The sequence below is a fragment of the Oncorhynchus nerka genome, linkage group LG8, assembly GCF_034236695.1.
Source record: "Oncorhynchus nerka isolate Pitt River linkage group LG8, Oner_Uvic_2.0, whole genome shotgun sequence".
Lineage (NCBI taxonomy): Eukaryota > Metazoa > Chordata > Actinopteri > Salmoniformes > Salmonidae > Oncorhynchus > Oncorhynchus nerka.
The window spans coordinates 8,665,854-8,681,272 of NC_088403.1; the positions used below are offsets into that span (position 1 = coordinate 8,665,854).

General features: G+C 47.8%; 1 protein-coding gene across 1 annotated transcript in view; it reads left to right on the plus strand.

The window, feature by feature from the left end:
- The first annotated feature begins 13,586 nt into the window (after nt 1-13,586).
- Nucleotides 13,587-15,419, plus strand: part of cacna1c (calcium channel, voltage-dependent, L type, alpha 1C subunit) — a 121,140-nt gene continuing 119,307 nt past the window's right edge. The window contains exons 1-2 of the mRNA XM_065021294.1: nt 13,587-13,598; nt 14,777-14,797. Coding sequence (XP_064877366.1) covers nt 13,588-13,598; nt 14,777-14,797 — 32 coding nt within the window. The 5' untranslated portion in view covers nt 13,587. The remainder of the gene's footprint in view (nt 13,599-14,776; nt 14,798-15,419) is intronic.

The following is a 15,419-nucleotide window of genomic DNA, read 5'->3' on the forward strand; positions in this document are numbered from 1 at the left end:
AGTTAGTTAGACTATTCACTAGTAATATTCACTAGTTAGTTAGACTAGTAATATTCACTAGTTAGTTAGACTATTCACTAGTTAGTTAGACTATTCACTAGTAATATTCACTAGTTAGTTAGACTATTCACTAGTTAGTTAGACTATTCACTAGTAATATTCACTAGTTAGTTAGTAATATTCACTAGTTAGTTAGACTATTTAGTTAGACTATTCACTAGTTAATATTCACTAGTTAGTTAGACTATTCACTAGTTAGTTAGACTATTCACTAGTAATATTCACTAGTTAGTTAGACTATTCACTAGTTAGTTAGACTATTCGTTAGAATATTCACTAGTAATATTCACTAGTTAGTTAGACTATTCACTAGTAATATTCACTAGTTAGTTAGACTATTCACTAGTAATATTCACTAGTTAGTTAGACTATTCACTAGTAATATTCACTAGTTAGTTAGACTATTCACTAGTAATATGCACTAGTTAGTTAGACTATTCACTAGTTAGTTAGACTATTCACTAGTAATATTCCTAGTTAGTTAGACTATTCACTAGTAATATTCACATTAGAATATTCAGTTAGTTAATATTTAGTTAGACTATTCACTAGTAATATTCACTAGTTAGTTAGACTATTCACTAGTTAGTTAGACTATTCACTGGGAATATTCATTAGTTAGTTAGACTATTCACTAGTAATATTCACCAGTTAGTTAGACTATTCACTAGTTAGTTAGACTATTCACTAGTAATATTCACTAGTTAGTTAGACTATTCACTAGTTAGTTAGACTATTCACTAGTTAGTTAGACTATTCACTAGTAATATTCACTAGTTAGTTAGACTATTCACCAGTAATATTCACTAGTTAGTTAGACTATTCACTAGTAATATTCACTAGTTAGTTAGACTATTCACTAGTTAGTTAGACTATTCACTAGTAATATTCACTAGTTAGTTAGACTATTCACTGGGAATATTCATTAGTTAGTTAGACTATTCACAAGTAATATTCACTAGTTAGTTAGACTATTCACTAGTAATATTCACTAGTTAGTTAGACTATTCACAAGTAATATTCACTAGTTAGTTAGACTATTCACTAGTAATATTCACTAGTTAGTTAGACTATTCACTAGTTAGTTAGACTATTCACTAGTTAGTTAGACTATTCACTGGGAATATTCACTAGTTAGTTAGCTAATCACTGGGAATATTCACTAGTTAGTTAGCTAATCAATGGGAACAATGGTCTTAGACCAAGAGAGGAACTAGTTTGACTTTCCGAAGCCCCACAATCAGTCATGATTAAAGTTTGATAATCATCAGTACACAGTAACTTACCCATCACTTGAAAATCTAAAATAAATCTGTATTTATCATAGGATGTTGTTTAAAGGCCAGGATGTGGTCATCGACGTCAGAGTTACGGAGGACAAGTTGTTTTATGGCCACTCATGGCGCAGGCTTGGACTGACAATGGTACATGATTGGAGAGTGATTGGGACGTGCTGATTGGTGCTGCTGTATCTAACTGAGGCTAAAGCATGCTGCAGGGACCACGCTCCAAGGCTGCATGTGATTGGCTAGTCCTCTGTTCCTCCAGGGTTTGTATGGGCGGGGCTGAAATGAGCTGGGCTATATTTAGTGTTGGTATTATTGTCAGGCCTGCTCCCGCTCTCCCTCTCTGGCGCTCGAGGGCCATTTCATTACGCACACCTGTCACCATCATTACGCGCGGCAGCACTCATTGGACTCGCCTGGACCCCTTCCCTTCGTTGATTGCCCCGTCTAAAACAGTCTGCTCCCCCGTTTGTTCCCTGTGTCAGCATTAATGTGGTTATGTGTTCATGTCCAGACGCTGTTGTTAATTTAATGTTCACTCTATGTACCTGCTTCTCGTCTACCAGCGTCGATCCTTACAGTTACATGCTTTGGCCCCTCGTCTTTAAGCTTATCGTTGCCTGTCATGCTTTGCTTAGTGTAATGTTAGGCTTAAGGGTTGTTGTTTTTTTGCTAGGGAGTGTAAGAGATCCCAATAGAGTTAGTCTAGCTTGTTTCATGTTTTCTTTGATTTTCTTCATTCTCTCTAAGGTTTTCTTACTGGGAGTAGTTGAGCTCCAGTATGAGCTTAAAGGAGGAATAATATAGAGAAATAGAATGTTTCTCCATGTTATTTAGCTGAGTTTAGCTGAAGCCTTTCTGTCTCTTCTGCCTGTAAGCAGTGGCAGCTATTTCTGGGAACACAAACCTCATTCTAGAATCCCCAGAGTGGACATGAAGAGTGACAGGGCTATAAGAGGAGATTCTGATATGGGCCTCCCTCCCTCCCTCCCTCCCTCCCTCCCATCCTCCCTCCTGCCCTTCTCACTCTCCCTCCTCTCCCTCTACATATCTCCCTCCCTCCCATCCCTCCCTCCCTCCCATCCTCCCTCCTGCCCTTCTCACTCTCCCTCCTCTCCCTCTACATATCTCCCTCCCTCCACCCATCCATCCCTCCCTCCCGCCATCCCTTCCTCCCTCCCTCCCTCTCTCCTCTTCATTATCATTACCCCAGGAGATGTGTCAATCAGATGGTGTATTACTGAGGGACCCTGGTAGCTCCAGGCTTCTCTATCCCACGAGACATTGGTTTTCTACAGGTTTTGGTTGTCAGTAATGGTGTGATTCGATTTGTCTAATTCAAGGAGTGTTCCCGTTGACCAGGCCGTCTCATCTGGTTTGGTTGAGGAACGTTGTGAGAGTTTGATGGTTGTGTCTTCGGACAAACTGTAATATGATTTGTCCTATCCTAGTAATTTGATAGATTTCTTTCTCTTTCTTTCTCAATTACTTTCTCTGTATTTATTTAAATATTTTCTTTCATTTTTGTTGTTGTACTGGTCTGTCTATTTCTACCTGAAATCTTCTGCTGAGTTCTACCAGAGTCTGGAACTCAAGGCTTTAGGGGACTAAAACCTCACTTCTCCTGGAGACTGGAACTCGAAGCTTTAGGGGACTTAAAACCTCACTTCTCCTGGAGACTGGAACTCAAAGCTTTAGGGGACTTAAATCTCACTTCTCCTGGAGACTGGAACTCAAAGCTTTAGGGGACTTAAAACCTCACTTCTCCTGGAGACTGCAACTCAAAGCTTTAGGGGACTTAAAACCTCACTTCTCCTGGAGACTGGGACTTAAAACTCAAAGCTTTAGAACTTAAACCTCACTTCTCCTGGAGACTGGAACTCAAAGCTTTAGGGGACTTAAAACCTCACTTCTCCTGGAGACTGCAACTCAAAGCTTTAGGGGACTTAAAACCTCACTTCTCCTGGAGACTGCAACTCAAAGCTTTAGGGGACTTAAAACCTCACTTCTCCTGGAGACTGCAACTCAAAGCTTTAGGGGACTTAAAACCAAACCTCCCCTATATCAGTGTCCCTAAAACTGTTCTACAGGACTCTACCACTAGGAGTTCTGTCAGCAGTATGTATGTCTGTCTGTCTGTCTGTATGTCTGTCTATCAGAGGGTCAGGATGAGGCCAGCTAGAAAACAAAAGAGAATAAAAGGGTAACAGTAATAACCAGCCTGTGATAGAGAAGGGTAACAGTAATAACCAGCCTGTGATACAGAAGGGTAACAGTAATAACCAGCCTGTGATACAGAAGGGTAACAGTAATAACCAGCCTGTGATACAGAAGGGTAACAGTAATAACCAGCCTGTGATACAGAAGGGTAACAGTAATAACCAGCCTGTGATAGAGAAGGGTAACAGTAATAACCAGCCTGTGATAGAGAAGGGTAACAGTAATAACCAGCCTGTGATAGAGAAGGGTAACAGTAATAACCAGCCTGTGATACAGAAGGGTAACAGTAATAACCAGCCTGGATACAGAAACAGTAATAACCAGCCTGTGATAGAGAAGGGTAACAGTAATAACCAGCCTGTGATAGAGAAGGGTAACAGTAATAACCAGCCTGTGATAGAGAAGGGTAACAGTAATAACCAGCCTGTGATAGAGAAGGGTAACAGTAATAACCAGCCTGTGATAGAGAAGGGTAACAGTAATAACCAGCCTGTGATAGAGAAGGGTAACAGTAATAACCAGCCTGTGATAGAGAAGGGTAACAGTAATAACCAGCCTGTGATAGAGAAGGGTAACAGTAATAACCAGCCTGTGATGAGGGATATGTCAACAGTCCTTCCTCCTGATTCATTTCTCCTTCCTTCTTTCCCTCTACCTGTCCGTGTGTTCCCCAGTGAGCATGCCGGCCAGTGAGAATGAGTCAGTGAACACTGACGCCACTCCAGCAGGAGATATGGAGGGAGAGACCTGCTGTACCCTGTGATAGCGTAATAAGTACCTCAACAGTAATAACCCCTCACCCTTTGACAGAGAAGGGTAACAGTCTAACCAGCCTGTGATAGAGAAGGGCAACAGTCTCACCTATTAGCTAACCCCCATTTTCCCTTAGTCACACTCACCCTACCTCAAACCTGCACTCGCCCGCCCTTACCCTTCCACCCCCTCCTCTCCCTCCCTAACCTTCCACCCCTTCCACCACCTCCTGTCCCTCCCTTCCACCCCCTCCTCTCCCTCCCCCTTCCACCACCTCCTGTCCCTCCCTTACCCTTCCACCCCTCTCCCTCCCTTACCCTTCCACCCCCTCTCCGCCCTTACCCTTCCACCCCTCCTCTCCCTCCCTTACCCTTCCACCACCTCCTGTCCCTCCCTTACCCTTCCACCCCCTCCTCTCCCTCCCTTACCCTTCCACCCCCTCCTCTCCCTCCCTTACCCTTCCACCACCTCCCTCCTCTCCCTCCCTTACCCTTCCCCTCCTCCTCTCCCTCCCTTACCCTTCCACCCCCTCCTCTCCCTCCCTTACCCTTCCACCCCCTCCTCTCCCTCCCTTACCCTTCCACCACCTCCTGTCCCTCCCTTACCCTTCCACCACCTCCCTCCCTCCCTTACCCTTCCACCCCCTCCTCTCCCTCCCTTACCCTTCCACCCCCTCCTCTCCCTCCCCTTACCCTTCCACCCCCTCCTCTCCCTCCCTTACCCTTCCACCCCTCCTCTCCCCTCCCTTACCCTTCCACCACCTCCTCCCAGTCCCTTACCCTTCCACCCCCCTCCTCTCCCTCCCTTACCCTTCCACCCCCTCCTCTCCCTCCCTTACCCTTCCACCACCTCCTCTCCCTCCCTTACCCTTCCACCCCCTCCTCTCCCTCCCTTACCCTTCCACCCCTCCTCTCCTCCCTTACCCTTCCACCACCTCCTCCCAGTCCCTTACCCTTCCACCACCTCCTCTCCCTCCCTTACCATTCCACCACCTCCTCCCAGTCCCTTACCCTTCCACCACCTCCTCTCCCTCCCTTACCCTTCCACCACCTCCTCTCCCTCCCTTACCCTTCCACCACCTCCTCTCCCTCCCTTACCCTTCCACCCCTCCTCTCCCTCCCTTACCCTTCCACCACCTCCTCCCAGTCCCTTACCCTTCCTCCCCCTCCCTTCCCCTTCCTCCCAGTCCCTTACAGTTTCTCCCCCTCCCTTCCCTTCCTCCCAGTCCCTTACCCTTCCTCCCCCTCCCTTACCCTTCGTCCCCCTCCCTCCCCTCCCCTCCCTTCCCCTTCCTCCCCCTCCCTTCCCCTTCCTCCCCCTCCCTTACCCTTCCTCCCCCTCCCTTACCCTTCCTCCCAGTCCCTTACCCTTCCTCCCCCTCCCTTACCCTTTCTCCCCCTCCCTCCCCTCCCTTACCCTTCCTCCCCCTCCCTTACCCTTCCTCCCAGTCCCTTACCCTTCCTCCCCCTCCCTCCCCCTCCCTTACCCTTCCTCCCCCTCCCTTACCCTTCCTCCCAGTCCCTTACAGTTTCTCCCGCTCCCTCCCCCTTCCTCCCCCTCCCTTACCCTTCCTCCCAATCCCTTACAGTTTCTCCCCCTCCCTCCCCCTTCCTCCCCTCCCTTACCCTTCCTCCCAGTCCCTTACAGTTTCTCCCCCACCCTCCCCCTTCCTCCCCCTCCCTTACCCTTTCTCCCCCTCCCTTACCCTCCCCCTCATCTCTCCTGTCCCTTCCTCCCCCTCACTTTCATCCTTCCTGTCCCTGCCTCCCCCTCAATTTCTTCCTTCCTGTCCCTGCCTCCCCCTCACTTTCATCCTTCCTGTCCCTGCCTCCCCCTCAATTTCATCCTTCCTGTCCCTGCCTCCCCCTCAATTTCATCCTTCCTGTCCCTGCCTCACCTGCAGCTATTTAAAGCTCTTATTTCTCTCCTCTCCTCCTTGGAACATCTGATTGATTTTCTCCACAACTCTCTTGTTGATTTTCCACCTGCCCTTCACTTTGACATGAAATGTTTCCTTCACCTGCAAGTTCTCCTGTCTTTACTTTAACATCACTTCCCTCCTCTCTCAGTGATCTACGGTATTTATAATTTCCTCTCCAACGTTTATCCTTTCTTTATTCTGTATTTTCTGTTTCCCCCACTTCCTCTCCTTTCTCTCCTTCCTCTCCTTTCTCTCCTTCCTCTCCTTTCTCTCCTTTCTCTCCTTCCTCTCCTTTCTCTCCTTTCTCTCCTTTCTCTCCTTCCTCTCCTTTCTCTCCTTTCCTTCCTTTCTCCTTTCTCTCCTTTCTCTCCTCTCCTTCTCCTTTCCTTCTCTCCTTTCTCTCCTTTCTCTCCTTTCTCTCCTTCCTCCTTCCTCTCCTTCTTTCTCTCCTTTCTCTCCTTTCCTCTCCTTTCTTCCTTCCTCTCTCTCCTTTCTCTCCTTTCTCTCCTTCCTCTCCTTTCTCTCCTTCCTCTCCTTTCTCTCCTCTTCTCTCCTTTCTCTCCTTTCTCTCCTTCCTCTCCTTCCTCTCCTTTCTCTCCTTTCTCTCCTTTCTCTCCTTTCTCTCCTCTCCTTTCTCTCCTTTCTCTCCTTTCTCTCCTTTCTCTCCTCTTCTTCCTTTCTCTCCTTTCTCCTTTCTCTCTCCTCCTTCTCTCCTTTCTCTCTCCTTCCTCTCCTTCCTCTCTCCTTCCTCTCCTTCCTTCTCCTTTCTCTCCTTTTTCCTTTCTCTCCTTCTTCCTTTCTCTCCTTTCTCTCCTTCCTCTCCTTTCTCTCCTTCCTCTCCTCCTTCTCTCCTTCCTCCTTTCTCTCCTTTGTTCCTTTCTCTCCTTTCTCTCCTCTCCTCTCCCTTTCCTCTCCTTCTCTCTCCTTTCTCTCCTTCCTCTCCTCTCCTTCTCTCCTCCTCTCCTTCCTCTCCTTTTTCTCTCTCTCCTCTCTCCTCCTCTCCTTCTCTCTCCTTCCCTCTCCTTCTCTCTCCTTCCTCTCCTTCTCTCCTTCCTCCTTTCTCTCCTTTCTCTCCTGTGTTGCTGTTGAAGCGTGTTCCTCCTCTTCTCTCCTTCTCCTTTCTCTCCTTTCTCTCCTTCCTCTCCTTTCTCTCCTTTCTCTCCTTCCTCTCCTTCTCTCCTTTCTCTCCTTTCTCTCCTGTGTTGCTGTTGAAGCGTGTTCCTCCTCTTCTCTCCTCTGGGAGCTGTGATGAAGGGATGATTCACTCATGCCTCTATTCACACCTTTATTCAAGCGGTCTCTCTCCTTCTTCTTCTTCATTTTCTTCATTTTCTTCTTCATTTTCTTCTTCATTTTCTTCTTCTTCTTCTTATTTTACTTCCCCGGTTGACTTCCCCAGGCACTGCTCTTCACATTCTCTCATTCATAACAACTGCTGAGACACACACACTTTATGGAGACGCACACACACACACACACACACACACACACACACACACACACACACACACACGAAAGCACTGAATCATGTACCAACACATACACACACATTGTAAAATGGCGCCGACAGAGAGGGCTGTCTTGCTTCTAGTACTGCTGGATGACATGTTAGATATCGCTGCACTGTCGGATCTAGAAGCATTTGGCTCCACTCGCTTTAACATCTGCTAATTACGTGTATGTGACCAATAAAATGTGATTAAGATGTTTTATTATTTTTAAAAACACACACACACACACACACACACACACACACACACTAACTGATGCTTGTCTCTGTTCAGCTAGCAGGCCTCTGGGTAGTTTAGATGAGCCTATACTGTTCAGCTAGCAGGCCTCTGGGTAGTTTAGATGAGCCTATACTGTTCAGCTAGCAGGCCTCTGGGTAGTTTAGATGAGTGTATACTGTTCAGCTAGCAGGCCTCTGGGTAGTTTAGATGAGTGTATACTGTTCAGCTAGCAGGCCTCTGGGTAGTTTAGATGAGCGTATACTGTTCAGTGTGCCAGGACTGTAGTACCATTCACACACAGATGCTCTTTCAGAAATGGTCATCAATGGCCCTGGTAGAGGATATCTATTCCCATGATGCCTCTTCAGCATGTTTATGTTAGAGTCAGAGATGGTGCCAACTGATCTGTCTGAAGGCCAGAACTCATGACTATATCTGTCCCTGTCCCGTCCCACTAAAACACAGCACTGATATTATTACACACACTGGCATTGCTGTTGAGACAGAAACAACTAGGCTGGTCTAAAATGCCACCCAATCCACCCTATTCCTTATATAGTGCACTACTCGAGAGCCCTATTCCCTATATAGTGCACTACTCTAGAGCCCTATTCCCTATATAGTGCACTACTCTAGAGCCCTATTACTTATATAGTGCACTACTCTAGAGCCCTATTCCCTATATAGTGCACTACTCTAGAGCCCTATTCCCTATATAGTGCACTACTCTAGAGCCCTATTCCTTATATAGTGCACTACTCTAGAGCCCTATTCCCTATATAGTGCACTACTCTAGAGCCCTATTCCTTATATAGTGCACTACTCTAGAGCCCTATTCCCTATATAGTGCACTACTGTTGACCAGAGCACTATTCCCTATATAGTGGACTACTTTAGACCAGGGCCCTATTCCTTATATAGTGCACTACTTTAGACCAGAGCCCTATTCCCTATATAGTACACTACTTTAGACCAGAGCCCTATTCCCTATATAGTACACTACTTTAGACCAGAGCCCTATTCCCTATATAGTGCACTACTTTAGACCAGAGCTTGCATATAGTAGTGAACTATATGTGCCAAATCACCACCATCAGGATCTCTGGTAACACATGGTGATAGTACCAACAGTAGCTGAATCTGGGAACACATGGTGATAGTACCAACAGTAGCTGAATCTGGGAACACATGGTGATAGTACCAACAGTAGCTGAATCTGGTAACACATGGTGATAGTACCAACAGTAGCTGAATCTGGTAACACATGGTGATAGTACCAACAGTAGCTGAATCTGGTAACACATGGTGATAGTACCAACAGTAGCTGAATCTGGTAACACATGGTGATAGTACCAACAGTAGCTGAATCTGGTAACGCATGGTGATAGTACCAACAGTAGCTGAATCTGGTAACGCGTGGTGATAGTACCAACAGTAGCTGAATCTGGTAACGCGTGGTGATAGTACCAACAGTAGCTGAATCTGGTAACGCGTGGTGATAGTACCAACAGTAGCTGAATCTGGTAACACGTGGTGATAGTACCAACAGTAGCTGAATCTGGGAACACGTGGTGATAGTACCAACAGTAGCTGAATCTGGTAACACGTGGTGATAGTACCAACAGTAGCTGAATCTGGTAACGCATGGTGATAGTACCAACAGTAGCTGAATCTGGTAACGCATGGTGATAGTACCAACAGTAGCTGAATCTGGTAACACATGGTGATAGTACCAACAGTAGCTGAATCTGGTAACACATGGTGATAGTACCAACAGTGCGAGACTCCACCCGTAGTGGTAAGTCTCTTGTGGAGAGCCAGACTCTCTGGCCGGGGCGCAGGGTAGGCCCGGGACGGCGACGTCTGTTGGCTTGTTGTTGGTACCTCTGTGAGGAACGCATAAGATTAAGACGGGTCTTCCTCCACATAAGCCGACAGCGTCTGATGAACTTCAAGGCTGAAGGCACTCTGACTTCTGCCTCCTGGTCCGGGAACAATGGAGGGGCATAGCCAAACTGACACTCGTGCGGGGACATACCAGTGGAGGAGGAGCGCAAGGTGTTGTGCGCGTATTCGGCCCAAACAATGAAGGACGACCATGTGGACGGGTTGTTACGAGTCATACATCGGAGGGTGGCTTCCAGCTCTTGATTCATCCTCTCTGTTTGGCCGTTGGACTCCGGATGGTACCCTGAAGATAGACTGGCAGAAGCACCCATGAGTTGGCAGAAGGCCTTCCAAAACCTTGAGGCGAACTGGGGACCTCTGTCAGAAACCATATCTTGAGGAATGCCGAAGACTCGGAACACATGATTAATTACCAACTCAGCCGTCTCCTTGGCAGAAGGTAACTTAGTCAGAGGGACGAACCTGGCCGCCTTTGAAAACCTGTCGATTATGACTAGGATAGTAGTATTGCCATGGGATGGAGGAAGGCCAGTAATAAAGTCCAACGAGATATGGGACCAGGGTCTGTGGGGAATAGGTAAAGGGTGAAGGAGTCCTTGAGGGCGGAGGTGAGAAGATTTGCCCTGGCAGCACACGGGGCAGGCATTGACGAAAGAGGCAACGTCTTCTCTTATGGTAGGCCACCAGAACTTACGCTGGATGAACTCCAAGGTGCGACCTACGCCCGGGTGACAGGTGAGGCGAGAGGAGTGCCCCCACAGAAGGACCTGAGTCCTCACTGCCTTGGGGACAAACAACCGATTGGCAGGACCCCCTTTCGGGTCCGGTTCGATAGCTTGAGCTCGTCTCACGGTATCCTCAACTTGCCACAAAATCGGAGCCACGATCTTAGCAGCAGGAAGGACAGGCATGTCCGTGTCATCTCGAATGGCAGGAGCGTAGACTCGGGACAGGGCATCCGGTTTGAGATTCTTCGACCCGGGCCGATAGGTGAGGATAAACTGGAATCGATTGAAGAAAAGAGACCATCTAGCTTGTCTAGAGTTCAACCGCTTCGCCTGCTGGATATACTCCAGATTTTTGTGGTCCGTAAGCACTTGAAACGGGTGAGAAGCCCCCTCGAGCCAGTGTCTCCATTCCTTCAATGCCATCTTAACCGCTAGGAGTTCACGATCCCCACATCGTAGTTCCTCTCAGCCGGGGTAAGCCGGTGTGAGAAGAAAGCGCACGGATGAAGCTTCTTGTCTTCACCCCTCTGAGACAGGACAGCTCCAACACCAACCTCTGAGGCGTCTACCTCCACCACAAACGGTTCATCCGTAGTCGGTAGTATCAGGATGGGAGCAGAGAGGACGCGCTGCTTGAGTCCTTGGAAGGCCGTCTCAGCTTCTCTTCCCCACAAAAACCTTGCATTGCCACCCTTGGTTAAAGCTGAGAGAGGGGCTGCCACCAAGCTGAAGTTCTTGATGAACTTGCGGTAAAAGTTTGTGAAGCCCAGGAAACGCTGAACTTCCTTAACGGATTTGGGGGTGGGCCAATCCGCTACCGCCCCTACCTTCCTGGGGTCCATTTGGACTCGACCGGGTTCCACTACAAATCCCAGGAATTGTACTCGGGATGAATGGAATTCACATTTTTCCGGCTTAACGTACAGATGGCTGTCTAGGAGGCGTTTGAGTACTTGTCTGACATGCTTTGTGTGTTCTTGAAGAGAGCTCGAAAAGATGAGGATGTCATCCAAGTAAACAAACACAAATATGTTAAGCATATCCCTAAGCACATCGTTTATGAGCGCTTGGAACACCGCTGGGGCGTTGGTCAGGCCGAAGGGCATCACCAAGTATTCATAGTGACCAGTAGGCGTGTTGAACGCGGTCTTCCACTCGTCACCAGGTCTGATCCGCACAAGATGGTATGCGTTCCGCAGGTCAAGCTTAGTGAAAACAACTGCTTCCTGGAGCAGCTCAAGGCTGTGGCCATAAGGGGTAGCGGGTAACGGTTACGGACGGTTATGGCATTGAGTCCCCGGTAGTCGATGCAAGGACGTAATCCACCGTCTTTCTTGGCCACAAAGAAAAACCCTGCTCCTGCCGGGAGGTGGATGGACGCATGAGGCCTGCTTCCAGAGCGTCCTTGATGTAGGTATCCATAGCAGCTCGTTCGGGTGGAGATAGGGAAAAGATCCGACCCCTGGGGGCAAGTGCCCGGAAACAGTTCGATGGGGCAATCATAAGGTCTATGGGGTGGTAGCATGGTGGCCCTCTGTTTGCTAAATACCAGTTTGAGGTCATGGTAACACTCGGGAACTCGGGTCAGGTCGATGGATTCTAAAGACTCGGGAGTAGAACTCGGGAATTCGGGAAAATACATGTAGCTTGGCACGTAGGACCCCACTGCTTGATAGTGCCCACAGACCAGTCGATGTGAGGGTTATGGCTGTGAAGCCAGGGGTATCCAAGGACGAGAGGGAACTCGGAACAGGAGATCAAATGAAAGTTCATCAATTCCTTGTGTTGTGAAACTGAAAGTCGCAAGGAGGTAGTGACATGAGTGACAAGTCCAGATCCCAAAGGGCTTCCATCCAATGTAGTAACCCTCATGGGGTCACTTAGAGGTTCAAAGGGAACGCCATTCTCCTTCGCCCAGACACCATCCATGAAGTTACCTGCGGCTCCAGAGTCTACCAAGGCTTGAAGGTGAAGCTTGTGGTTGTCCCAGGAAAGGGTGACTGGAATGAGCAGACGGGAGTTGGACGGATGGGAGGAGGTTATGTTTCCCATTACAGTTCCCCCGGTCTGTACGGGACAGAGCGTTTCCCTGGAGCCCGGGACACGTGGAACGGAAATGGCCCGGTTTGCCGCAATATAGACAGCGTCGCTCCCTCATCCGGCGGTCTCTCTCAGCCTGGGAGATGCGTCCAATCTGCATGGGTTCCGGTGGAGCCAGCGAGGATAAAGGTGGGGACTCGGAGCTGGGACTGATAGGGGCTAGAGGTCTACGGTTGAGTTCTCTCTCTCTCAGACGCTGGTCAATGCGTGAGGCCAACTTGATCAGGGACTCGAGATTGTCCGGTGGTTCCCGAGTGGCCAGTTCATCTTGGATAGTGTCGGAAAGGCCTTTCAGAAAGCACACAGTGAGCGCCTCGTTGTTCCAACCACTCGCTGCTGCCACCGTGCGGAACTGGATGGCATAGTCCGTCACGCTGCGCCGACCTTGGTGGAGAGTCAGGAGCTGTTTGGCTGAGTCAGGACCACTGCTTGGGCCTTGAAACACTCGTTTGAATTCCTCAGCAAAGGCAGAGTAGCTGGCACAGCAGGAACTATGGGCATCCCACACAGCAGTAGCCCAGGCCAGGGCTTTTTCCGACAGCAGGGTGATGATATATGCGATCTTAGACCGGTCGGTGGGGAACGACGAGGGTTGCAGCTCGAAGGAGAGAGAACATTGGGTGAGAAACCCTTTACAAGCACTTGGATCACCTGAGAACCGTTGGGGAGGTGGAAGACGAGGTTCAGCCAGAGGGTTAACTGCCATGGGTACGTGAATCTGAGGTACTGGGACGGGAACTGTTGCCGAGGTAAGTCGATCAGATATCTGCTTTATGGAAGTCAGCATCTCCGACAGAAGATGAGAATGTCTAGCCATTAAGGCCTCTTGCTGAACCAGGGCGGCTTCGTGGCGTTGGACAGTCTCCTGGTGGTGGGACAGCATGGCAACAAGGTCCTGGGAACTGGCTGCCTCTGGGTTCATTTTTGGCTCTGTGTTTCTGTCAGGACCCGGTTACGAACCCGGGTCTCCGTAGTGAGAAACAGTCACTTAACCAACTGAGCCACGAATAGTCGGCAGAACCCAGAAGATGAGGCAGACACAGCAGTACTTGAGACGGTGTATTTAATGTAGTAAAAAGTGAAGTCCTTCAGGAACACATGTAACTCCACAACCTCAAAAGGAATTCCACAAGAACAAAGGTAATCCTCCAAGACAAAAAAGGTAAATCCACAAGGTGGTAGGTATAGCACAAAAAGCCTCAAAAGATACTCAAAAATAAATAAACAAGAACAAAAAACAGAATTCCACAAGAGCGTCCACCGGGATCAACAAGAGTTAACAGAATACTAGGGCTGGGTGCTAACATACAAACACAGAGCAAAGGACTGAGGAAAACAAAGGGTTTAAATACAATCAGGGGAAACGAGGCACAGGTGCAAATAATAATGGGGATCAAGGGAAAACAAAAGGTCAAAAGGCACAATGGGGGCATCTAGTGACCAAAAACCGGAACAACCCTGGCCAAATCCTGACAGTGATAGTACCAACAGTAGCTGAATCTGGGAACACATGGTGATAGTACCAACAGTAGCTGAATCTGGGAACACATGGTGATAGTACCAACAGTAGCTGAATCTGGTAACACATGGTGATAGTACCAACAGTAGCTGAATCTGGTAACACATGGTGATAGTACCAACAGTAGCTGAATCTGGTAACACATGGTGATAGTACCAACAGTAGCTGAATCTGCCAGGACCTGACCAGACCAAGGTAGAAAGGAATCTATAAAGACCTCCTCTCATCTTCTCACCTCTCCTCCCTCCTCACCTCTCCTCCCTCCTCACCTCTCCTCTCCTCCCTCCTCAAATCTCCTCCCTCCTCACCTCTCGTCTCCTCCCTTCTCACCTCTCGTCTCCTCCCTTCTCACCTCTCCTCTCCTCCCTCCTTCTCAAATCTCCTCCCTCCTCATCTCTCCTCTCCTCCCTCTTTCTCACCTCTCCTCTCCTCCCCTCTTCGTCCCTGAGACACCTGTGGTCCATGTTGTTGTCATGTTGTCTTGTGCTTCGTTCTGTTTGTTCAGTATGTTCTGTATGTATAATCCATTCTGTTTTTCCTTCCAGAAATAGAATCTCCAAATCCAAGTTCAGGTTAGTACATGTGATGTCATCACATCGCATTCTCTTTCTCTCTTTCTCTCTTTCTTTCTCTCTTTCTCTCTTTCACTCTTTCTCTCTTTCTTTCTCTCTTTCTTTCTCTCTTTCTCTCTTTCTTTCTCTCTTTCTCTCTTTCTTTCTCTCTTTCACTCTTTCTCTCTTTCTCTCTTTCTTTCTCTCTTTCTTTCTCTCTTTCTCTCTTTCTTTCTCTCTTTCTCTCTTTCACTCTTTCTCTCTTTCTTTCTCTCTTTCTTTCTCTCTTTCTTTCTCTCTTTCTCTCTTTCTTTCTCTCTTTCTCCCTTTCTCTCTTTCTTTCTCTCTTTCTCTCTTTCTCTCTCTTTCTCTCTTTCATTCTCTCTCTCTCTCTTTCTTTCTTTCTTTCTTTCTTTCATCCCTTCTGGCTGCTGGATGGACCTGTGTGTGTGTGTGTGTGTGTGTGTGTGTGTGTGTGTGTGTGTGTGTGTGTGTGTGTGTGTGCAGTACCAGTCAAAAGTTTGGACACACCTACTCATTCAAGGGTTTTTCTTTATTTTTACTATTTTCTACATTGTAGAATAATAGTGAAGATATCAAAACTATGAAATAACACATATGGAATCATGTAGTAACCAAAAAA